Source organism: Chamaea fasciata, unplaced genomic scaffold (genome assembly GCF_029207755.1).
Source record: "Chamaea fasciata isolate MVZ Bird 193981 ecotype frontalis unplaced genomic scaffold, bChaFas1.0.hap1 SCAF_6, whole genome shotgun sequence".
In the NCBI taxonomy this organism is placed as follows: Eukaryota; Metazoa; Chordata; class Aves; order Passeriformes; family Sylviidae; genus Chamaea; species Chamaea fasciata.
The window spans coordinates 10,787,598-10,813,604 of record NW_027094091.1 but is presented as its reverse complement, the minus strand read 5'-3'; the positions used below and the strand labels follow the sequence as shown (position 1 = coordinate 10,813,604).

At 37.1% G+C, this 26,007-nt stretch overlaps 1 protein-coding gene across 1 annotated transcript in view; it reads left to right on the top strand.

Annotated features, from left to right (window-relative positions):
- Positions 1-26,007, top strand: part of SORCS2 (sortilin related VPS10 domain containing receptor 2) — a 229,772-nt gene that overhangs the window by 192,501 nt on the left and 11,264 nt on the right. Inside the window, exons 14-23 of the mRNA XM_066184899.1 lie at positions 897-1,030; positions 1,627-1,755; positions 3,499-3,670; positions 7,270-7,456; positions 11,368-11,501; positions 12,689-12,812; positions 14,528-14,640; positions 16,238-16,363; positions 20,962-21,061; positions 22,582-22,684. Of these exons, the coding sequence (XP_066040996.1) occupies positions 897-1,030; positions 1,627-1,755; positions 3,499-3,670; positions 7,270-7,456; positions 11,368-11,501; positions 12,689-12,812; positions 14,528-14,640; positions 16,238-16,363; positions 20,962-21,061; positions 22,582-22,684 (1,322 nt within the window). The remainder of the gene's footprint in view (positions 1-896; positions 1,031-1,626; positions 1,756-3,498; positions 3,671-7,269; positions 7,457-11,367; positions 11,502-12,688; positions 12,813-14,527; positions 14,641-16,237; positions 16,364-20,961; positions 21,062-22,581; positions 22,685-26,007) is intronic.

Below are 26,007 nucleotides of genomic sequence, written 5' to 3'. Positions count from 1 at the left end.
AGAAGTAATTTAGAATCTCAGTAGACCAATCAGATAATGGAGTCCAGTTGTTTTGGGCAATAACCTTTCTGCAGTAATGCACTAAGGCTGTGCTAATCTTGATGCTCTGGCCAAATCCACTTTTCAGAAGCAATACTCTCTGTACAATATACCGATTAAAGAGACGAATATGAGGTAGGTTTTTTAATTAAATGGAATACATCATATTTATTAATAATCATTCTGATTATTATGTTCTACTTCTTCCACCAGGGTTGGTTTATTTTTTGTGTACTACTCAGTGTTACTCCAGCTCTCATTTGCTAGTTCTCATGCCTAATTTTACACCTCTTGTTTGGGACTTCTGTGTGTGTACAAAGAATGTTTTGCAGATCTGAGCCTAAAAAGTAACACTATCTTGGGATATTGGCGTTGAAATATCTTTCAGAAATTAGAAACTACTAAAGTGACTTTGACAGAGTACTTGCAGCTGCCCAGTTACCAGTGAGGTGTGTATGGAGAGAGTTCATTCTGTGTCCTCATGGTTGGTGCTTCAGGGGGACAGCCAACATGAAATATGATGATTTAGAGAAATTCAGCTATCTGGGGCCAGATTAAATTTTTAAATGGCCATTCAGAGCTTTGTACCCAGGTTGGGCACCCACGGAACATAAATTGCACTTGCATTTTCATGTGCATCTTCAGATTTGTGTCCTGGAAATGTAGCTGTATTGCAACTCTGTAATAACCTGTTAGTGGACAGCAGTGGATATAAGGGCTTTCTATGTCTATATATCTGAGGATCAGAGGGTTGATAAAGTTTATAGTCTTGGCAGGAAGACCAGGCTTTCTCAGGACAGCACAAGGTCTTTGTGCTGGAGGTTCTGTTGCAGTAAGTCCAATGCTTTGATATTCAGGGGGATCGTTGCATCATGGGCCAGCAGAGAAGCTTTCGAAGGAGGAAGATTTCATCATGGTGCATTAAAGGGAAAAGTTTCACATCGGCTCTCACATCCAAAGTTTGTGAATGTGTGAACACTGATTTCTTATGGTGAGTCTGTCTGTGGGCCTTGGGACTCATTGCTAATAAATATTTACTTAGAGTTTGAGATGGGTTTATTTTCCTCCTTTTTTCCCCTGTTCTTACATAGCCATGTATAAGCAAATAGGCAACCTGTTATTAAATAACAAGTTTTGTTTACATTTGCATTTGTTTAAAAATGTTGTCATGTCTAAGTATTTGTTTCACGTGACAACAAAATCCTGATGTTTTTCTCTGTTGATCAAGACTTGAAAAATGACCATTGAATTAATTTTAAAGGCTAACAAACCCTTTCTACATAAAAAAAAAAAAAAGAAAAAAAAAAGAGGTTGCTCTGAGTGTCAAAGGAAACCTTTAAAAAATCTTTTTCACTAACGGAGGTCATTTTGCAGAACTGACAAAATAATTGCAACCAGTTTTTCCCCCAAGTGTACACAACTTCCATTGAAATTAGAACAGAATTGGCTTCATCAACTTGTATGTTCATCTAGTAGAATAACACTGAAAAAAAAATATTGACTTTGAAAAATGTAGTCTCATTCACCCCAAACTGGATTGCAGAGTGCAGAGGGGATAGTAACACATTAGGTATTGTTGTTTTTCAGTGATTATGGGTTTGAGCGCTCTGCACCTCTGAAGTCTGAGTCAAGCAAATGCTTTGCTGACTTTTGGTTTAACCCAGAAGCACCTCCTGAAGACTGTGTGTTGGGGCAGGCCTACAGCAGCAGCACTGGGTAAGCTGATTTTGCATTTCACAGGCTTGGTGAGGCTTCCAGAGAGGGGCAGAATACTTCAATCAGCAGCCTCAAATGTGGTTTGAAAGAAATTCACATTTAAATGGAGTCTGCAGGAGAGCTGGAGAGGGACTTTACGCAAGGACATGTAGTGATAGGACGAGGGGGAATGGCCTTAAACTGAAAGAGGGAAGGTTTAGATTAGATATTAGGAAAAAATTTCTTTGCTGTGAGAGTGGTGAGACGCTGGCACAGGTTGCCCAGAGAAGCTGCAGATTCCCCATCCGTGGAAGTGTTGAGGGCCAGGCTGGATGGGGCTCTGAGAAACCCCACCCCATCAACCCACTTGAGTGGAAGGTGTCCCTGTCTGTCTGTGACAGGGGGGTTGGAATGAGATTATCTTTAAGGCCTCTTCCAACCCAAACCATTCTGTGAAATGTAAATAAGGCAAACGGTAAAAACTGAGAAATGGAAAAGTTCTGATTCTGACTTAGAGCATGAGCACAAGCTTCCTACAGGACTAATGAAAGAAAAATATTGCTATGCATGTTCACAGCGGTTCAAAAATGAATCCATTTGAGAAAATGGGGAGCTGTCTTTTCAGAATTTTAATTTTTTTTGTAATATTTTGTATCTATTATTACACTTCTGATAGGAATGGTCATTCAGAGCCTTTTCTTTTAGCTCATTTTTTGGGTTCAGAGTAATTTTCAGTTTAGATCCAATGAATTACTCTGAGGAACTGGCAACATCTTACAGAATTTCCAAGTTTCTCACTTCCGTAATGGCAAGGAGTTCTGTGGAGAATAGATTCTTTTCCTGACCATATGGGACACACAGAATCAAAGGAAACCTTTAGTAACTATAAACAATAGTGCATAGAAGATACACTACAATGTAGTCTGACGTCTGTGCTGAGAATAACTTGCAGCTGGCATCTATTCTGGCTTATCATAACACCATCACAGTCGGTTGTGGAGATGAGAACCAAATGCTGAAATGTCCAATCTGGCAATAGAATCACATCTCTGTGTATATTTACCTTACTGAGGAAAATGCTGCCTTTTGGGTTGCGGCTGACAGCTGTGATATACAGAATGAGAATTCAAAAGAATGAAATATGACTCTGATTTTAAAGGGTGTTTAAAAATGACATACCTGTGTGAAAGTGATCTGCAAATAATTACTGTACACATCCAACTATTTCATTATTAGCACTTTTAAAGTGTGAATCCTTTCACTCTTTTATACATTATATTAAACAAGTGCTTTAAGTGTTTTAAGAAATGGATAGATTTGAAAGCAGCAGTTAAGCAATTAGTTCTGGGTTAGTGCAGAAGCTGTTTGGTCTAATTTCTTTGTGATCTTTGGGATTTGAACCAGGACCTCTAGAGCATTGAAGACTTGGATGCTAGAAAAGGAGATGGCAGAGAGAACACCAGACTATCCAGGTCCCCAAGGGCTAGTCTGGAGTGTTTCTAAGTTGGAAAACAGACTCTTCCAATGCATGCAAGTGAAATTCTAATCATGCTCCACACCCTCTTTCATCAGGAGGTTTCCCATAGTAAAGGCAATGTCCCCAGTAAAAGTACTTGCATTGTGAATTGACTTTGCTCATTTGCAATCTTGTCTGTGAACCCAAGGAAAATGCAGTAGCTACAATCACATATGCATTTGGTGCCTTTGCTGGAATTCTTTTGCTTACCTCCAGTTCACTGTGTCCACTGTTCACTGTTTTTGCAGGTATAGGAAAGTTGTTTCTAATGTGTGTGAAGGTGGAGTAGACCTGCAGCAGAATTTAGCACACCATATGTGTCCACTGATTGCTCCCAAGGGACTTCAGATCAGCATCAGAGAAGAAAGTCTGGCTGTTAGGCCTGGGGAAGACATCACCTTCATTGTCCAACAAGAGCAGGTAGTAATGATCATTGTCTACATGGAAATTGAATCACGGATTTTAGGCTTAGTGTCATTCCTACCTGTTTTGCTGCTGAATGAAGATTAATTTGTGCTTGAGACAAAGATGAACAGCTCTGTAAATACTGAAACTTGATTTCAAATTAATAAGACAAGCCAGTAAACTCAGTGAACCTCCAGATTCTACCCGCAGAACAGGATTTGTCTCCTCAGCAAAAAAGGCACTGGTTTCTTGGAAAGTCAGAGTAACTGGATTACCAAAGTCTTCTTGGACTGAAAATTTCAACTGCTGTATCAGAGAAGACCAGAAATGCTGAGAACATTTAATACTTGGGTTTAGCTGTTTTTGAGAATCAGCCTTTCAGAAAGGAATGAGGAAAAGCTATACAGAAATCAGCAAAAAGCTCAGCATAAGAATATTTATTATATATTACTTGTGTTGCCAAAGATACAGGGCTTTTTTCTGTTTATTGAGAGACAATGCCCTAAGGCCCTGACCAACAGCAGCGAGTAACTTTTGGATGAATTGTTTGGCATGGGTTTGTTTTCTCATGCTTGTTTTTTAGCATTCAGCTATAACTGCCCTGCTCAGGTTACTGGAGTATTGTAATCCTGGCTAACCCCACTGGTTTGCAAGAACTTGAAGAAAGTTCACACATTTTGGCAAACCTGTGTTATATAAATCGAGCACTTGGGATTTATTTCTGTAATAGAATCAAGAAGGTTACGTGCAGAACACTGGGCTGCTTAATACTTCGCAGGCTCTGTGTCCCAGTGCACGCAGTGCCCCAACAGTTTGTGTGGCAAGTTCTGCTGCCTTCTCTTTTTAGAGTTTGTTTGGAAATGTTTATTGTTAAGCCTAGAGCATTTGGTTACAATTTGGATTCTAATGATTTTGATTGGCAGTTTGACTTTTTTCCTACTGGAGCTTTCATGAATCTCTGTGGCAATATGAAAAACATTTAAAATTATTCACAAATCTTCAGAAGGAAGAGATCTTGAAGAGAATCCCTTGCTGTGTTTTTTGGTGAAATCTTTGCTCCATACATCAAAGAGGAAGACAGATTTAAAAGAAATGTAGCAGTTTGGTGCCCTCTATGGCTAAGAATAATATTTAAACTCAAATGTCCTGAGCATTGCTTAGGACTTAATCTGTATGACAAAGTTTAAGGAGAATTCGTAACAATTACTGAATTTAAGACAGCTCTACTACAACAAACCAAAACATACTACTTTTTCTGGTGAACAAAATTAATCTGCAAGTTTTTGTGAATGCATGTTTTTAGGTGCATCAGAGAGTAAAGGAAAAAGGTTTCTGGTACATTTGGGCAGTTTGCAACTTAGAAATAATAATAAAAAACAAATACATCATCATGATCATAATTTTTCCCAAATTTTGTTGGCTGAATACATGGATAAATAATGTCATGATAATCTCCTTTTTTTATGGAAGTGGAAGCCCCATTTCCTCATAGATTTAACTGCCTTTTCCCTTTGTCTCTGTTTTGCTATCTCTCCATTCTCTCTGTCTTTACTGGTCAGGAAATAGAAATACCTTGATGTTTTGAAGACAGCACCCTCATCTTTACACTGGGGAAGCTATTAGAACAAAACATTAAGAGAACCTTCCTCTACTGTCTTTCAGTGCTGGTTTCTGTCTCACCTGAAAAAATATGCATGTATACTTGTTAGCATAAGAAAGAGTGAACAAGAACTGTATGCAAGCGAATGTCATCTAAAGAGATTCCACTTACTAACACATTGCTGGCAAGGAGACATATCTTTTGCTTTAAACTTTAATAACATATTATCTCCTCTGCAAAAGTCTACTCTTCTGTTGTCAAAAGGAAGATGTTATTTGGGAAAAAGCTGTTCACGGTGAAGAGGCTTTCACAGTCCTTTATGTAGCTTGAAATAGGGTGCTTAGGTATTTGATAATCCTACAGGTTCCTTATTATGGATATTTTTATATTATAAACGATGTTGTTTAATGTGATAGAATATGGAAGAAAATCATCCACACTGCAAAATAATAAAAGGAGGTAATAATACTATGTTTTCCTTCCTTTTGTAATGGCAGGGTATGTAGGTTCTAGGCATGATACCTTCTTTGATTTTCAAAGAATCATAGAAATATAGACTGACAGGTTGGAAGGGACCTCCAGGATCATCTGGTCCAGCCTCTCTTGGAAAAAGCACAGGGCTGGATAAGATGCCCAGCTAAATATTAGAAGTGTCCAACTCTGGGTAATTCACCAATTTCCTGGGTAGATTATTGCAATCACTGATCATTGTCGTCATGAAAAGAATTACATTAGTGCTGCCTTTTAGGATTAAATTTTGAAATAAAGCAATTTCAGAGAGTGGCTTTTGGAGAAATTAAGTGATTTTTGAATACTTTAATGTCAGTCCTTTTCTGCTTTGATGGCCTTTCATGTCACTTGACCAGCATACGGGTGTATACATTTCTTTCCTAGAGGCAAGCAAGTTTTTGAAATCGATACTTGTGTTTTCACAACAAAGAGACTTTTCTACAAAGCCTGGTCCTGCAGCCTGTCTGAATTGCATGGCTGTGATGCCTATGATCTCTGGCAAGCAAGCAGGAACATCCACACTGCTGGAGATCAAGGAAGCAGTGCCTCTTGCTCAGGCAGTGCTACCAGTAGTATTGAGAAAGTGCTGCTGCTCACACCTAAAATGAATTTTCCTTTCACTGCATCCAAATCACCAGTGCATGTGGCACAAGCCTGATTTCTCTCTTGAGCAGCTGTGCCATGACAGCATGAGTGATGGGCATGTTTGTCCTCTGACAGTGGTATCAGTCTTGTGGTACTTTAAGCCTAAATTTAGGAACACAGTGTCACTTAAAGGGGCACTTAGCAGAAGTATGATGAATTACAAATTCCAGGAGATGTTTGACACGACAGAATTATTTGACTTGACTTTTAAACCATTTCCCAATCTCAGCTCAGTGATCTGCATCATTAAGAATGCATCTAATTTTGCCCTAGAGCATGTTAGTTCTTGGCATGCTGGTAGGTTAGGGTAACACTCTACAACTCTGTGTGAAGATCCCAACTTGGGTCTTGAAGGCCACATGGTTGACACTAAGAAGATGTGGCTGGAAGGTGCTGTGAAGAACACCTAAGACAATTAATTTTACTTTATAAGTGCAAAGGCTAGAAGCTTTTGGGATGAGTAGTGAATTGCTAGAATAACAATCTTCAGTAGCTTACAGTCACTGGAGCATCACTTTTGAACCTGGGGCTGCCCTGCACCATTGTGTTACATGATGTCCAGCTGCATTAAGCGAAGAGTAATGGTTTCTGTGCCACACAACTTGGTTAGTGGTTTGGGATATATAATTTTAAAGTAGCACCTTGCTCTGCAAACATGGTATTATCTCTATTAGTGCACACAGCATCTGTTGCACTAATGTAATTGCTGGGGCAGTTGTGGTTGCATCTGTTGCAATTGGGTCAAGATGTCTGGCTGAGGCTGAAAATGCTGTTGCGATTCCGTAAAAGGTTATGAACATGTGTCCTGTCTATTTTGGTCGTGGCCATTTAAGATATTTTTGATGTATTTTCCTTTCAGGGTGATGTATTGAGTACCAAATACCAGGTAGATCTTGGAGATGGCTTTAAGGCAATATATGTGAACCTGACGATGACTGGAGAGCCCATCCGTCACCGCTACGAGAATCCCGGGATTTACCGAGTGTCGGTGAAGGCTGAGAATGTGGCTGGGAACGATGAGGCTGTGGTTTTCGTCCAAGTCAACTGTAAATCAGCTCTTTGGTCTTCTTACTTTCGCCACTCTGTAAAAACCTCATGTCAGCTATGAAGTAGGAAAGAAAATTACTAGTCACAATTTGGAGAAAGCATATTTTTTCAATATCCTCATGCAGCCTTGCAGTATTGTGTGTTGTTAATGCAGAGGCTTGTAAACCTAATCCAGTAGGAGGTCAGAATTAGTTTTGTTTGGATTTGGCAGAAGGATGGTTTATTAATCTTTTAAATAACAAGCACATCTCAGTATAAATTTCAGGTTTGATCCATCTTCCTGATTCAATACCCCTTGTCAGCCTTAGTAGCTAAAATTTAATACTTCAAGCTATGTCTTTGTAAAGCTTCCAGGTGCAGTGTAAAGCAAATTAACAGACGTATTGGGAAACATATGAACTCTTGTATGGTTTTAAAAAATAGTCAGAATCTCAGTGGTTCTAAATCTAAATTTTCTGTAGTTAATTCTCACAGAGTTTTAAATGGTGCTTGGATATAACTTCATGTTTGCAGGCAGTATTACTTGACTTATACTTCTCTTCCTCTCCTTAATTAAGACTGAAAAAACCAATCAGACAGATATAAAATAAAGAATAGCACGGCCCAGGGAATATCATGCACCATTGCAAGCTTAATGTACCTAAGTCATCTCATAACTGAAATGAAGAAGAAAACTCAAAAGTGGAACTGATTTTTCCTCTTCCTTTGAGATTCAAGACAGCTATTGCCTGTTTTCAGATGCGTCAAAAATTCAGAAATGAGCACCATCAAAGGAAAAGATATTCATCTTGCATTCTCCAGGTGTCTGTTTCCCTCTGTTGTGAGTTGTGTGTCTTCCATCCTAATCCCAAAGCGATGGAAATCACTGGAGCCATATACCGGCTTGTGCACAGAACCATCTGCTTTATGTCAACTTGTCTAGTGACTGCTGATATTTATGTATTTTGCTAGTCAGTGTCCTTCAGTTCAGAGTTTCCAGTTCTTCTTTGGTTAGCAGATGAAGCCAAACACATTCATGCTAAAGGCCAATCTCCTGTTAATATCAAGCAGAAAGAACCAATGAAATATTACATCTCAGTTTCATTGTGTGTTTCTTTAGGGTTTTTTATTGTTTGGTTTGGTTTGGTTTGGTTTTGGGTTTTGTTTTTGGGGATTTCTTTTTCGGTTTTTTGGGGGGGGTTTTTGTTTTTTTTTTTTTAAATTATTTTTCAACTCCAGAGAGCTCAGGTAAATTACTGTTACTTTTTAGAAGCTTCTAGATGCTGAAAAGTGGAGTAGGCAAAGAAATAGTAGATCAGTACAAGCAATGAACAGGAAAAAACTCTGTGTGACATCCTTCTCTCTAAGAATAACTTCTAACCCTTCAGAGAATGACAAGCAGTAGCGAGCCCTGATGGAAAGCAGACGACTTTCTCGAAGGATGCTTTTAATATGGCCTATTTTAGGATAAACAGTAAAACTAGAAGTTGTTGATTTTCTTTTATGCAGCAGATTTTAAAATTGCAGAAAACAGACTTATTTTAGACAAGTAAATGACTGGTGCATTAGGAGGACTTTAGTGCTGAAGTGCAGAGGCAGCAGAGCACTGAGATGTGTTCCCTTCCTGAGTCTGCCCGAGGATGCTGCACAGGGACTAGCAGACTCATGGAAGTGTGTTACACAGCCTGCTTCAGTCAATGCTTTCCATGTGATTTGCTCTGTTTAATTTTTTTAGGTAAATTGCAAGATTTGAGGAAATTAGTTGGGACTAATTAAACTGCAATTTCTAGTGAAACACTAATAGCCATTAAGGGACATTTTTCACTGTGGAATACCATGAAAACAGGAATCTCTGTAGGATCCTGCTTTCAGGAGTCAGCAGTCTCCAACTGATGTATTATTCCCGGGGAATTTTTTCAGAGGGAAATGGTAGAGGAAATATTTTTCACTTCTTTCAGGTTGCTATGGGATACTCCATAATGCAGGACAATTATAGGAATTTTGGCCAGTCATCCAAATCATACTTTCTGATCCAGATAAAACAATCTTTCTAGTGAACTGCAAGAGAAATTAAGAATTAGAATTAGCATAAATGTGAGTAGGCAACTGTAGAGGCCCTAGAACTCAGAATAAAAAAAATGAAGATCTACATAAATACATTAGTAGATATGCTGCATGCATTTTATTTGTCATGGAACCATGACCTTTATAGTGTGGAACTTCGGAAACTACTGAAATTTTAACTTAGTTAAATAGAAATCGTGTAACTTCAGTCTTAATTGTACACTCTTAAGGGTGCTATGAAGCTTGATCAAATGCATTGTGGAATTGTGTGACAGAGACAAGCAGAAGGATTTGCAGTAGTTATTCTCAGCTCTGTAATATATAGAAACAGCAAACTTGAAATTACAGTCATCATTCAAGTACCAAAAAACTTGACCTCTAAAAATTTTGGAAAAGAAAGTAATCTTCTTCAGGAACAAAACCATATCTCAAAGTGATCAGTTTGTGAAAACACAAATTTATGGCAAAAGCAAAAAAGTTTCTCAGATCGTTCCAAAAGGAAAATCTGTTTCTCGGAGGAAAAAATTTAATGAAATTCCTAAAATTGAATTTTCTTCAAGACACCATCAGCAGAGAAGCATTTTTACTCCTCTGGAAGCTACTGAAGAAATAAATTGTTAAAGCTCCTGACATTTCTTGAATTAATGTAGGTGGTTAAAGAGTTGTTGGAGAAAATGCAGAGTGAAAGCAGAGCCAACATTCAGATGAAACACCACACAGATCAGGTGAAGTGAGATGGAAAAGGAGTTTGGACAACTTGCTCTCAGAAGTTCAGTTAGTTTAGTCGAAGTGAATTAGAGGTGAACAAGCAATAACTCAGTTCCTGATACAAAATAAGAGAAATACTTTAGACCAGTGTTAATTACCTTTAAGTTTGCACTGAGATGAAAAACCATTGAATGAGTTAAAAGATATTTAGAATGGAACAGAAATGGATGGGTTAGTATTCATTCTGTGTAATGACTGAATATTGATCTGTACAGTGGTTTTGTATCCCAGGTCGTTGGTGCAGGTGAAGAAGTTAAGAAATTCTAGTTATCACACTATACCATTAAAAAGCTTTTACCTTCAGACATTCTGATAAAGATATACAGGGAAACATCTGAGAGAAAGATTTTCTTTCAATGCAGTTATTGTACTGTGAAACAGCACAACACTAATAAACACAACACTTACAGGAAGATAAAACTACTGTAATGATGCATTTCTTTTAAACAAATAATAATGTTTATGGTTTTGGTAGTTCAGAAAGGAATAAACTTACACTAAGGCACATTTTGGAGTCCAGAGGTTATCTGTTTTGATTTGCAAATAAATGCTCCCCTGATGTACACATCTATTTTAAAGCATGCATTAATGAGATTTTTTTGTGTGGTGTGAGCCTAACAGCTGATATTTTATAATGAAAATGAGTAGTCAGCAGCATTCTTTTTCAGTTTTCTGCTTCTCCCTTGGCAATTTGAGATTTGTTAGATTCCTATTCATTTGATCTTTTGTTACTAAGTTAAAAAAAAAAAAAGCTGAGATTCCCTTTTCCACTTTTTAACTGGACTATTTTTTAATGTATTCTAGAATAGGACATGAATGAAAAGAATGGGCATGAGAGAAGTGCATTTTGTTGATCTGCCTTATTGCTTTAAGATTTTATTTGAGGAGTTTTGGGGTGATCTGGGGGATTTTTTTGGTTGAAATGAGGTCTTTCCAATTATGTCCATAGCTTTCAACATGGATGGAAAAGAGGGAGGAAAGGAGGGAGAAAAAAAATAAATTCAGGCCCTTATGGTGAGCAGGTGGGAGGCTTTTGGGGAAGGAGGTGTTAATAAATTGATGGATTCTTGTTCAGTGATATTTTTGGAACTTTGTTCAGCTCCACTCCAGGCTTTAAATTTAGAAGTGGTTCCAGTCATTGGGAGAAACCAGGAGGTGAACCTGACAGCCATCATACTGCCTAAGAACCCTAATTTGACAGTTTTCTACTGGTGGATAGGAAACAATCTTCAGGTATACAAATGTTTTTGACTGAGATTATTTCAATCCCTTTCCAATAAAGGTTGTCCCTTTCTTTCAATTTCCAAACTGTTTTCTTTGGGGAGGGGGGGTAACAACAATTTATTCTACTTCATTACCTGTGAAAAAAACACAACTTCTAGAGGGAGATGGATTTGGGATCATAACTGGTGAATGATGAAACTTGGATTTATGCACTTTGAGGCTAATAACGTGAGTGATGTAAATTAAAGTGCTGAACAAATATATATATATATATATATATATACATACATGTGTATATATATAATGTTTGGGGTTTTTTTTTTCATTGTATGGATAAATATTTTCTGGGAGTCTAAAATAACTGTCATATCAAAAATAAATGTGTTACCTTAAAGGATATCAAAACATTGAGAGCACTCAAACAATCTAGTGTTACTCATTTGAGAATCAAAGTCTATATAAACATGTCCTAGAGCATTAAATATCCAAGTATTTCTATTGGGAATTTTTGTTGTATAGCTGGGTGCCTTTCTTTTAAGGTAATTTTTTTTCAATAACAGATAAGTAAAATATTTTCTTTATGAGGCAGACTAAGTGTGACAGAGGAATGCTTCAGATAAGTGCAGTGAAGTTTCTTCTTGTGGATGTGCTGTCTACCATAACCCCAGCCTCTATCTGTTCATCATTATTGACTTTGCCATTGCAGGAACAGGCACTGTGGGTCTTGTGAAGGGTTTTGTAATTCTTAAGGATGTGGTAAGGGAATAGAGTATCTCAGCTCCACTTTAGAGGTTACTCTGGGGTGGTGCTCTAAGTTGACAGCATTAATCCTTTTGACCCTGACATGCCCTACATTTTTTGGGGCAAATGACTTGCTTCATATAATCTTGTAGAAATTGTTGAGTCTCCCTCAGACTCCATTCGTTTTAGTGGGATCTGACTGAAAACCTAATACTCAACCAATTACTCTAAAAGAACTGTTTTCCTCTTCTGGCTGCTATTCTGATTATATAGGGTCCTTGTAGGGAAAGAAAAATTCTATATTGAAAATTGTAATTGATCGGTTTGATAAAATACTGAAAAATTTAAATTTGATGTGCAATTTTTTGGTGATATTTTTAACAACAGTCTCTTCCAGCACTGTTCTCATGGTTCTTGCTGAAATTCTGTTTTCAAATGTTCTTTGTTTTTTAAAGCCACTGCTTACATTGGAGAGTTTTCTGGTGACAAAGTTTGCTGAGACAGGTGATGTCAGAGTTACAGTGCAAGTTTCCTGTGGGAGCTCTATGCTTCAGGACTCAAAAATTGTCCACGTTTTTGGTGAGACATCAGTCTTCTTCCTTTTTTTGTTTCGAATGTATTTGTATTTGACCTCTAAAACCAGCCCTACCACAAGTGAACCTATTGTAAAATCTAATTCCAGATTTCATTGTTAAAATTAGAGGCATTAACGGTCACTAAATAACTCCACAAAGCTGAACAGTGGGATTGTATGGGAGGTTTAATCTTAAACCTTTTGTTTCCTTTGCTTATTTCAAATGTTACTGTGATTCCCAGATGCTATATGTGTTTTAGTAGTAATTTGGCCTGTGACTAGAAAGTTTCCCAGCATTTGCTAGTAAAGTAGTCTAAATATCTCTGAAAAAAAAGAAAATGTAGTTGTGTATATGCTCTCAGCATTGAAAGCCACGTCAAATAATTGCCTTTTATCACAATATGTCACTGTTACTGTGATGTTTATCTGAGATTTTGGATCAAATGTAGCTCTACTGAAATTATTAAATAACTCTTCAGCTCTTGTTCCACACTGTGCCCTGGTGTGGCTTTTTTGTGCTTTATAATGTGGTGACAAGGCATAATAAACTGTAGAAAATGTAGTGCTGGGAAATTATTTACATTTTTATTTGTGCTGTCACATGTGGGAATTGTGATAAGTATAAAAGCTTTTATTTTAATGCAGAGCTAAAAGCCTTCAGATACCATGCAATACAAGACATGATACATCTCTATTGTCTGAGGAATATTCTGCTATTTTTGCTTTTAGTATACTTACTAATTTGAAATAATGGCAAACCCCCACTTATGCTAAATGGTGCTTTTATGAATCTTCTCCTTTTCTAAGATAAATGGATATAACATTTATGCTACCACTTATAAATGCATCAGCTTTTTTAGAAATCTTTACAACTATAACCCTCGTAGTGTGAGTGCATCAATGGCTTTATCATTGCAGTGCTCCTTTTGCCAATGCTGATATCAGTAGCATGAAAGTACTGGCCATCAGGAAAATAAAGAAATTTTTGAAAGAGAAACCCATGTTAAAATAAAATTCTGTTGGAAATATTGGGGGGAAGCAGGTTTGACTTCTGCATTCCAGAGGTTCTCTATCCCTGCTTTGCATTAAGTTCTCTAGGTTTTCATCCAAGGATCCCATAGGGAGAAAGGGAAGATTTTAGAGAGTGCTTTCGGAGGATCGACCCCGTTCTAGTATTTCGGATATTTTTGTCAATATTCAGAGAAATTCTGTGGATGTACCTTTATTTTTTTCTTGAAAGAGGGATGTAGTTAGCCATTTTCATATAATTTCTACTTTTCGTATCTGATTTATGGAGTAATGTATTCATTTTATATGGAAAACTAAAACGTGTAGTGGAAAACCCCCCACATGCTTGTGATTCAGTGAGAATAAAGGCCATTGGTACATTATCATTTCAAATAAAAGAAACCCATGACTTCTTTTTAATACTCCCTTACTGACCTAGGGGAATTTTTGGGAACATTATGACCCCAGAGCATGCATGTGAATCTGCTTTATTTATTTTTATTCCTGCTTTTTTAGTCTTTGGGCACAATTTTGATGATGTTGATGAAAACACAGAAAGAAATTGAACACCTGACCACAGAGAGCAGCAGGGGTCCTAGATACTGCAGTGCTGCACAGCAAAAAGTGCTTGATAGAGACTTTTACTTTTTAGTTCTATCAAACCCCTTTTGAAATCTAGTTTATTTCTTGCTGTTTCTTTTTGTTTTTCTAGATAATTTTCATGTTCTTCCTCTGAAGTTTACTAAGCACCTGGACATGTACAACCCCGACATACCGGAGTGGAGGGAAGACATTGGGCGAGTAGTCACACGGCTTCTTGCAAAGGTATTCTTTCAGAATGTTCCCTCTCCAGTCATAAAGCTTGAAGGTTAAGTTAATACCTTCTCATTGAGAGCAAAATTATTTAGGCAGAGCAAAATAATAAAGTGAACCTCATGAGCCACACTTCAAGCAAGTTTGAGCCTAGTGTCGCTTTTAAGTGTAAGCTGTTGACAATGATTTTGTAACACAGACAGTTTAGGTCTAACACAGCCTAATTGGCCATTAATACTAAATGTTGCTCTCTGGGATTAGGGATAGACATATCAGCAAACACTGCTGACTCCAAAGCGGGAAGAGTTAAGGAGCTTAAATGTGGTAGATTTAGAAGCTAAGCAATGTGTAATATAAAAGACATCATCTTTGTGTAAAAACAAAGCTGAAAGAAAGAATTTACTGGGCTTGCTCTGTAACTTTGAAAATTACGTGTATTATATAGGCACACAATTTGTACAGCTGTTTTTTAGAGCATGTTCACAAAAGAAATGTGGATTGGGAACAGCTGAATCCTGTAGGTTAAACCAAATACAAACTATGCAGTCGTGCTGTGGCATTAGATCACCTCATGGGAACTTTGAGCTCAAGAGCTCTTCAAGCACACACTCTGCCAGCATCTGTGGGTGCACACACTGCCTTTCATGAGGGCAGTAGCAGTGAGGTACAGTTTGATATTGTTTACAAAATATTTGAATTTTGAATCAATCTACTTTTCCTGGATTTGCAGTTGTGCAAATCAGATTATGAACTTTTTGACTTTATAGAGTTTCCTGCTTTTTTTGTTTTTGGAGATTCTTATCAAATGTCAAATTAATTTCTTGCTTTTATCAACTTAAACTCGTTCCATAATGAGTTCCATCAGTGTCAGTCAAAAAATATTTCAGTCCCCTATAAAATAGCTCTTGCATTTTAATAGTTACTAATACCTTTGCCAAGGTATATGAACAATTTAATGGAATTTCAGAATCTGTTTAAGAAAGGCTAAAGAAAGTGCCCATGATCATTAGAATTGTGTGGCTGCATTGTACAAAACATGGAGAAATTTGGTACTAAAATCCAAATTTGTACAAACTGTTTTACAAAGAGATGCACTTGACTTTCAGCCAGGGAATGAAGGTATTCATTACAGTTTCAGGAACTGAACCTGAGTGTTCTTAGTCTCACATTGGAAGACTTCTCTCTGTTCATTAAGCACCTTCCTAAGTAACCTTCAAAAGCTAAAGTTAGCTGTAATGAATATGCACTTCTAAGTCTACATTGTGTCTGATTGGCCCACAAATGATCCTAACTCACTTAGGATTTTTTTTTAATGTTACCTTAGAAGTGCTCAGCCACTGCAGAATTTTGATAAAACCTGAAAACCTCTCGTTTTGCTTCTTTTCACAATGCCACTGAATTATTTTAATGCCATAACAACACTCAGGTCTTCCAATATTCAAAGAGCAACTCACATTTCAGTAGTTATGTTTAGTTTTGTTCATGTTTCAACTTTTAGTGGAATTCCTTTTAAGTATTAAGGATCTGAACACCGAAGTCTAAAAGCCATATGTGAAGTTACTTATGTATTTTATATAAAACACAAAGTGTGCCTTCGTTGTCTTCACAGGAGACCAGTATACCTGAAGAAACCCTCATGACAGTTGTGAAACCTGGTCTGCCCACAGCTGCTGACTTGCATGTGCTACTACCAGCAAATCAACCAAAAAAAAAGAGAAGCATAACCAGTGATAAGGTAATCAGAGCAATGCACATCTACCTTGGACAGGCTTCGTCCTGTTTTGCAATAAGTGACTGTTTTTGTATGAAATTAAGAGGTGATCCCTGCCGGTGTAAAGATCTCACTCCCACCTGACAAGATACGTATGAATGATATAGCAGCTATGTCTGCTGTGTTTGACAGTTTACAGACCATCATAATCTACTTCTTTCTAGTATTGGTGTATTTCTCAAGAATATTTAGTACTGGTCTGTCCTTTAAACAGAAACAGCAGTGATGCATGTCATTCTATGAAGATCCAGTAGAGCAAAGAGTCTCTGCGCTGTCTTCAGAAGGAAATTAGATTTCAGGTCCAAACAAACCCAGAACATTAGTTGTTGACCCATAATGTAAAGAGCATCAAGCAAGTATTTTCTGCCCCTATAAGAAAATGTCCTTTTCAATTGGTAAGAAACAAATTTAGTGAACACAGGATTGAAAATCAGATATTAGCTTCTCCCTAGTGTTTTCAAACCATATTTCTTCTGTATTAAAAGACTTCATACCAGTTGAAAACCAGAAGACTGTTGGCAGTCTTTTATTTGTCCTTTTGCTGTGACAGAGAAGAAACAGATCCCAGTTCTCTGCCTGTACCTTGCAGTTCATGTCCTGCCAGTTACAAAGAATCAGTGTAAGGTATCCCTCATTTTAAAGGGCATTTTGCAGCTTTTTAAGACAAGGTCATGGTCTCCAAAGAGCTGGAGAAGTAGGTAATACAAGGCTTTTAATATGAACATAAACCTAATAGATTGTGTTTGGAGATAATGAGATATACTTAGGAAAGTCCAAAGGAGTATGTTGAAGTTCTCCGAGTACTTGAACAGGTGTCTGTCGTTAAAATGCAGACCATGGTGAGAGTACACTATGTTTTCTACTTTTTTGGCAGAAACCCTTACTGTTCTCCCATGTAATCACAGTGAGAATTCCTGCGAGTCTGAATTCCTAAATATGTTACAGGAAATAGTTAATTTCAGCAGGTGGTTTCTTTTGTAGGGACCCATTCATAAATTAAGGCTTTCGGCCTGGGGAATGTTACCACTTCAAAATAATTTGAAAACTTCCATTTCTTCAAGAAGCAAGGTGAAGCTTCTAAAGGAAATTCCTTATTCTGAGCCTATGGGGAATGGATGAGTTCAATAATTTAAAGAAACTAACGGTGATAGATTCTTTTGGGTGTAGAAACATTTTACTCCAGTAAGTGTTATGCATTTTGCGCTGAAGTGCAAAGTTCCCTTTAAATCACAATTTCTCTATTAGTGCCATGCTTCAAGACAGTATCAATTAAAATCAATGCTGTCTCAAGGTTTTTCTCATGTTTGTGTATGAAACATCATGTAAGTTACTTTAAAGCATGAAGAGGAGCAATCACATGCTGCAAAGGATTTGAAAAAGCTTCCATTCAGTAGGGCTATATGGATGTCACAGGAGTGTAGCAGGACATGGTTTTGTAATTAGTTCTCCAGTAAGACCTTGCAAAGGTATTCTGGAACTAGAGAAGCACAGGAAGGGGAAAGTAATTGTATAATCGGGAGAATAGGTGTACATTTCTGACATTGTTAGGATGAACCAGGTCAGGACACCCCCATGGTGTCTGGGGCTGGAGCAGGAACAAGGCAGACAGGAGCAATTACAGCAGCCTGTACTATGCAGTGATAATAAGTTGGGTACACCAGTCTCACATCTCAACACCAATTGTTTTGTAGAGTGCAGCACTGTAGAGATGTACAGCCAGTCTTTTTGTGACAGCTGCCTACATTTCTGGTTTTATATTATTGCTAATAGAAATTGTTTTAGCTATTGATATGTACATATAAATCTGTTGATTTAGACTTGAGTGACAAAAATTTTGATAAATCGTGTTATATCAGAATCAATTGTGACTTGAGAAATACCCTGAAAATATAACCTATATAAGTAGAAAGCAATAGCTTCTGTTAAGTCAACAGGAAAATACTCATGTTGTCATATGTTTAAAGATTCCTTACTTTCCCTTTTGTTACTAGAAGAGAATCTTGAAGGTTTGTATCATGAATCAGTGGATGCGCTTTGTCACACTGCTCATGCCAGCTCTCAAAGTCAGTGTTGTGACACTTTTGTGAGGACTCAGCAATGCAGAATGTTTTCTGCCCATTTGGAGGAGGTGTCCCTGATACCCTTACCTTAGACATAGTTACAAAATGTCTTTTCTTAAAGAGAACCTGTTTGTTCTCGGCTGAAAACATTTTAGATTTGGGAATATTACATTAGTTTGGAAAGATTAAAGGCAATCAATTCTTGCCTAGGCAGAGGACACCTGCTTGCTGTAGTTTTTATTGGTGCTTTACATGGAGTTTTGGGATGCAATACTGTTTATTAGGTTAGTCATGTAGAATATGGATCATTACTGATAAAAGTAGCAAACAATAACAAAGATGGTAAGTAAGCTGTCAGTGTAGTAGGAAGAGCCCTTTGGAAAATTCTGAAATTTTATTCCACTCTGACAAGAGCCCTTTTTGTTTCAAATATATGCAGGGAGAAATAAAAGCTGACTGTGATTTAACCTGCTTTCAAGAACAGAGAAATTTCAAAAGTATCCCATTCTAATTATTGACTCCAGAGAAGACTTGGTTGCTTAATTTATGCACATCTACTGCATGTCTAATGTCAGGTGGGATGAGTCCGGTCGAAAGAGTCAATTAAAGTGCAATTAAACTATAATCTGGAAGGCAGAAATCTTCTGAGGAAGATTTCAATCCAGACAAACTACTTCATGAAAATTCCCAGTGAGTTGCTTTGGCAAAAAGGGAAAGTCAGAACCCAAGATGTATAAGTGGGTAAGAGTTTGAATAGTGCCATTATTTTTCATTCTTTTACATTCTTATAATGCAGGAGCCATTGTGTTCACATGTTCAAATATTGTCATTGTAAAGGATGTAGAAAAAGAAGATGGAAAATTCAAATGCTGATATACGAACCTTAACTTAAGAAGTCTAGAGAGGAGCTCCAAAGATGGCATTTTTTTAAAAAAAAGCTGGAGAGGTGCCAACACCATGCTCAATAAATATCTTGGAGTAGAAAAAAAACCCCATGAGCACTGAAAAAAAATCAGTCTATCAGTGAAATAAATAAGCCAGAACCTTTGGCTGGATTCATATGAGATTCCAATTTTTGACCTGAGGACATGTTCATATAGATTTGGATATTAATCTGGCAGTGGGGAGTTAAATAACAGACAAGTCTTAATCACTTAAGCAAAAACCACACCAAATGTTGGGTTCCTTACGAACCTGCCAGGAAAATATGAGGAATCAAAAGTTACAGAGCTCAGAAATTTCATTTACTGGATGTAAGTCAGATTAACCTGAGGTAGTTGTCTTTCTTGCACTGTACACCATGACCACATGATGAACCTGGATTGATATGAAGAAACTTTATTTCACTGGTAGCAGCATCACTTTAAAGGCTCCTGATCAGTGGAATTGTCATTTCCATTTTCTTTTCAGGCTTTGGGCAACAAGATAAACACTTAGGAGCTGTCTGCTGTAATTGTCTTGCAAAGTAACTGAAGCCATGCTCACTTCACCCTTATGTTGAGTCATTCCCACATAAAAAAATTTAATACAGTCAGTGGAATGGCTTCAGAAGTTAGATATTTCTCAAAAAGAATGATGATATTTGAACTTTTGTATAGTGTCTGTCCATAATATGAGAGGGACTACAGGGATTTTTATCCATTATACTTCAAAAGCTTGTCAAAGATGAGCACCATAATTGATAATATCATAAAAGGAGTTACTTGTGAAGGTTTCATGGATATAAAGCAAATTTCTAATTTGGCATCCTCTGGGAAGTCATGTCCCAAATTATAAGGCATAGAGTATGAAACTAGCTCTAATCTTAGAAAATTGACCATGTTGAAGACACAAGCAAGTAGAAAGTATAATTCAGACCATTTGTCATCTGGGGTTAAGATGTAAGGGTATATTTAATGGTTCTGCTCCTTAAAAATATGAGAGACCATATTTCACTATGCTCTGTCCACTGGAGGAAAATAGGAGGAATACTGATTTTTTTTCCACATGGATGAATGTATATATTTCTGTGGAGTATTGTTAAAAATTAGATATAAATGGAATTCATTTCATTACACGTAAGGAGGTAAATTATGACATGCAGTTCATTATTATATAGTAGTTACTTTTCATGGCAAGAAATTCAAAGTGACATCACAGGTTTTCTTCTCATAGGTCAGAAGAATGGGGGGTTTTAGTATGGATTAAGCAATGTGTGAGTTATGACCCAGGTAAACCCAATAGTGTGTGCAAATTACTTGCTGTCTGTCACATACTGGGTAAATGTAAAGACTTGGGTAGTCAAAAAGAAAGATTTGGCTATAAAATGGTGACATTTTCAGCTTTTATGTCTTCTGGAGTTTTGCTTGATTTTTAAATATTGGATTTCTTTTAGATTTCAGCTCATCATTGACAAGTGCTTTCACCATTTAAGGAACCAGAGGTTTTCCTTTTTAAAACATTGAGTGTCTCAAAGTGAGACTGAGCACAAGACATCTGATGTTCTCTCTGTTTTATTTTCAGAGAATAGCAGCTATAAAGCAGGCCCTGAATGCACACAACATCAGTTTCTTTCTGAGGGGAGGATACTGGGTCTTAGTGACTTTAGCTGACTCCGGTTCAGGTAAATATATTAAAAAAAGCAATCCATAGACCAAATTTTGGATGCCTGTTCAAGTTCTAATAATTTAAGGAGAAAATCTTTATATCAATATATATGCGTGCATATAACTCATATGTATATACTTACCTGGTACTTGTTACAAATAAATAAACACATATGTATATAATGTTTTTATAGAAATGTTTATATATATAAAAAAAGATATATCTGTGCACATTTTCGTTTGGTTATTATTAACAATCACAACCAAATAAATATTTTTTGATGTTTCCAGTTTGTCATACCTCACAATTTGGATCACAAGCTTCTTGCTTTTCCTGTGTAACCACAACATAAAGTAAATACCTCCATTGTACAGAATAGTGCCCTGAAGAGCCAATCAGGCTTCAAAAAACTCATCTGGTGATCTAAAGGCACTTTAGGCTGCACCACCTGCTAAGAAAGCAGAACTTCTTCACCCTTATAAAGGCCATTAACTCTGCTGCTGTTAACTACCTGAGTCTAACACAAGGCTTGCTGCATCTCTGCCGTATATCTCTGATCAACTAATGGGAAGGCTGCTGTAAGGTCTCCACATTGCTAATTCTGTCCTGAGATAAATTATGTTTTTACTCTGTTTAAAACAAATGGAAATGGGGTGGGGGCAGGGGTAGTTGTGTGCATTTCCTGCCTCCTGGGTTCACTGGTGATGGACACTCGTTGAGAAGAGTATGTGTGCGTACATGTGTGTATTTTGAACAGAGAGACATTAAAATGATGTTTTAACCAGAAAGTCCAGCTTTGACTTCTTGAATCTTTTATGAGAATGTCCTGTAATATTTGTTTGTGTATCACCTCCCATAATATAGCCTTCTTTATTAATTTCGGTGTGTTGTGGGAGAACAGCTTTAGCCAGCCACTATCAATTTATGTAAATGCTGGTGTGATATTTTACTGTCAGCTCTCTGTAGAAGACAAAGCTCTTTTATCTAGTTGCTAATGTAGAACTGTGCTGCAGTCTCACTGTGGTACCTTGTCTGGTGTAAAGGGCTGACATTCGTTTGCCAGCACAAAAGGGATTGAAAGAAGCCCATGTTAATTCCGGCCTTTACCAATGCAGAGCCTTGATGAGTTCATTTGCTGTTCAGAGCCTTAGTTTCTCCATCTGTGAAATTAACACAGCCCTGCTTTTGCAAAGCATGTACTTACGGTTTGTGATCATTTACTTCCGATAACTTTAGATTCCCTGAAAAAAACCCAAACAACCATTGAGTATGCAAATAATTAAATCTTCGGGATCTTGAGTTTTGCTGTTTGTTGCTTTCTTTTTTTTTTAATGGGTCCTATCTCCTTCAGTAAAAAGTCACCAATTAATTCTGTTCTTCTGCCTTTCTGAAGAAGCCACAGGCGGAGTGAAAAGAAGAAGTTGCAAAAATAACAACCAATGTTTTTGACCTGACAATTAAATAGAATGAAACACTCAGGAATGAGAGTGATGTGGAAAGGCACATGCAAAACTGTTCTTTTATTTTGTGTTTCAGACTCTCAGAGGATTGGAGGAGGCAGTGGCTACTGGGCTATTGTGGTTCTCTTTGTTATTTGTCTAGTTGCAGTTGGGGCTTTCATCCTCTACAAGTTCAAAAGGCAAGTAAAGTTTAATCAATATGTGCATTTTAATAATTAAATTTATACAGAGTTTGTTATTTGTAAAGAAGATTTCTTGAGGAATTGCAAGAAGTATACCACTTTGGAAGTCATATTTTTCTGAACTTTTCAGACATCAAGGTACTGCACTGATGTTCTTTTCACTTGATGTGTTCCAAGATAAATATCAACAATATGGGAACTATGGAGAGTTTTTTCAGTTTTTCTTAATAATACCATCAAGAATCAGCTGAACTAAAATACTCTTCCTGTTTAATTCCTTTCCCATTACTCCTAATAGTTATGAATAAACTAAAGCTGTCGGGACAGGAAGTGCATCTGCAATGCTGATTTGCTTTAAAAAGTAGTTTTATCACCTCATGTAATGCTCTGGGGCTTCTCTTTGCACACATTACATTTTAATTGCTGAGGCAATGCCATGGAGAATGACTGACAGAAAGAGATTAGCATTAATTTGGCACTAGAGTGTGTGGAGGGAAGAAATATTTCCATAAGCGGCCCTTATGTGGAGTGTATTCTCTAAACCGAGCAGTGCCGGCCTTGGACAGTCCATGGAATCTTTAGTCTGCAATTGATTTTAATCCCAGCTGCTGTGCAATTTAAAAAATTTGTTCTTGTTCATGGGACAGTGTTATCAGTGCCATCCTACTGGCATTTCTGTGTCTCTGGGGCATTCAGATGGGTTTGAGCATACTGGAAACAAGCCTTCATCTTCATCATCATCATCATCATCAACTCCTGTTGTCCTTTGTCAGTGAGGATTCCTACTGATTTGCCTCATTTTTAAAGGGTGATTTTTATTTAAAATGAGTATAAGTTTGTAGAACTAGGGGCAGCATTAAGTTCCTGACAGCAGTAAATGTAGCTAGCATTGAGAGTTTGTTTAGCTATTTTTATGTCAATAGAAAAAAAACCCTTTTTCTTCAAGAACCTAAGCTTTTTAGAGTTCATAGTGACTGATTGTTTTGAAGGACAAAGCACAGAATACTGTATCAGACTGTCTACAATGAAATAAAAATCCATTTTGCTCTTTTAGGTGCCTGAAGCGAAGAGAAACATAAAAATGGTTGATGTGATGTAATTATATTATTTCAATAGCAATACAATGGGGAATTTTCTGTTTGTCGTTTCGATCATAAAACTTCCTTGTGCTATCTTTTCAAAGCTATCTGATTTATATCTTTTATTAGCTCTTAAATGAGAGCAATTAAGTAACAGTCACAATTACTGCATGATAGAGGAAGTATAAAATATTAAAGAAAGGAATAAAAACATATTCTTTCTTGAGTTCTTTCTAAAATGCCCAATGAACCATCACTTTATAAGTAGAGCTTTTACAAAGAAGAAAAATATAGTACAATTTCCAAATTGTGAGCTTTAATGTCTCTCACACTTCTGTATATAATTTGTGAAAATAATTTGCATTTACATTTGGGGGCAGTGGATATTGGAGATGCAAGTGAGGACTATTGTGAGATATATTCAAAAGTTTGTCAGTAGCCTAAAAACTGCTGTTGGCATTGATGAATGACCATGCAGTAGTATTCAATTTTAGTCTGTATCTTATCTGTTTCTGAGATATTTGAAAGATTCCTTTTTAAATATTCCTGCTAAGCTTTTCAAAATTGACAGGTTTTTTTTGTTGCATCCTGCATCTGCAATTTCTTCTTCAAAGAATATTGAGCACCTAATCAGTGCTATGTTTCACTTTTTCCTCATGGGCTCCCTGTGAACTCCTGTCCCACCAAAATCTTTAATCCCTTTTAAGAAGTCTTTCCTGTGTTTATGGAGATGGTTGCTGCATTGCTGGATCCCCATGGAGTACTTGTTGGGAGTACAGTCCCTTTAAAGTCAGTACAGTGAGTACCTAAGTTTGCAAACTGGTCTACAGGGACTAAGGCTAAGAAATGAGTGTCCTTCATGAAAATAAAAGTTGCATGTTATAATGCATAAAGGCAACTTTTCAATATTATATGCCTGAGTATTAAAAATTAATTTGCTGAAAGAATGCCATAGGCAATAAAAGATGATGCATTTTAGGTGATTATTTCAGAATTACTGTGGCCTATGGTAACTCAGATAACTTGGGGAAATAAAAATATGATTTCATTCCACAGATAAATTACAGATGTGTAAAGTGTTGAAGTGATAATACTGTCCATAATTATGATGTATGATTTACAGACCTAAGGAGGAGATGGAAGACATTTCCCTTTATTCATGTAGATTAATAGAAGGGTTAAAACTCTTTTTTCCCTAGATCAATGAAATTTTTTTGGATCCTAATTTTATCTACACTGATTGGGTCTACAGGACCTGCAGATGGCCTTGGAGCACATGCAAAGCAGGTGGTTTGCAAGAGATTGTATGAATGTCTTGGGCTGCTCTCTCTCTCTTTCTCTCTCTCTCTTTGCTGGCTCAAACTTAAGTTTGATACCTGCAAAGACGCAAGATGGAAAAACTGGCTTGCAAAATAAGACGGTTACTGGATTGACAGGGAGGTTACAGCTTCATACACGAGAGCATGTAATCTATTTGCAATGACAGAGTTCAGGACCTGTGATGAAAAAAGGAGAGAAAATAGCAGGCTTTTGTGTAGACCAACACCTTTGACAGAAAATGGTGAAACATGCCCAAACTGCCCCAGGGTTTCTGAGTTCTGAGCCTTCTTGTCCCCAAGCATGGTCACCTGCCCAAATTATTCCTGAAGTATGTGTCATAAGAACTTGGGTACTAATTTACACTAATTTTTGTCAGACTGAGCTAGGAAATGAAAGATGGTGTTGACAAGACATCAGAGACTAGTCCAATACCTCTTTTTTTAATGAATCTTCTGTAAGTATTGGAACTTGCTGCTCCTATTTAATTTCTTATTTTTTGAAAACTGCAATATTCAGTACTAAAAATTGGTGTCCCTGACAAGAAGTAAATCTAACAAAATTAGTTTGGGAGAGAGCAGTGATCTAAAAATAACAATCCTGCATAACATTCTTTGTCCAATTCCTCATATGCAGAAAAAGAAAAGAATATTTTATCTAATTAGATGGGGGGGTAGGGGAAAAACAGTGGCAGATTCATATAGAGATCTGGGATTTTGGCTGATTAGTTGCAAACGCAGTACAAACCAATGCTATCTCATCTCTCCTCAAGGCATGCCCATTAAATAGAAAAGATGTAAATGGTACAGTTGCTCACTGCTCTAATAAAGTTGAAAATTTTATGATCTACTGGATAACCAGAGCTGTCATGGCTGTGTAGCTAATGATTAGGTGACTGTAGGTCACATCTGTTTTTATATGTTC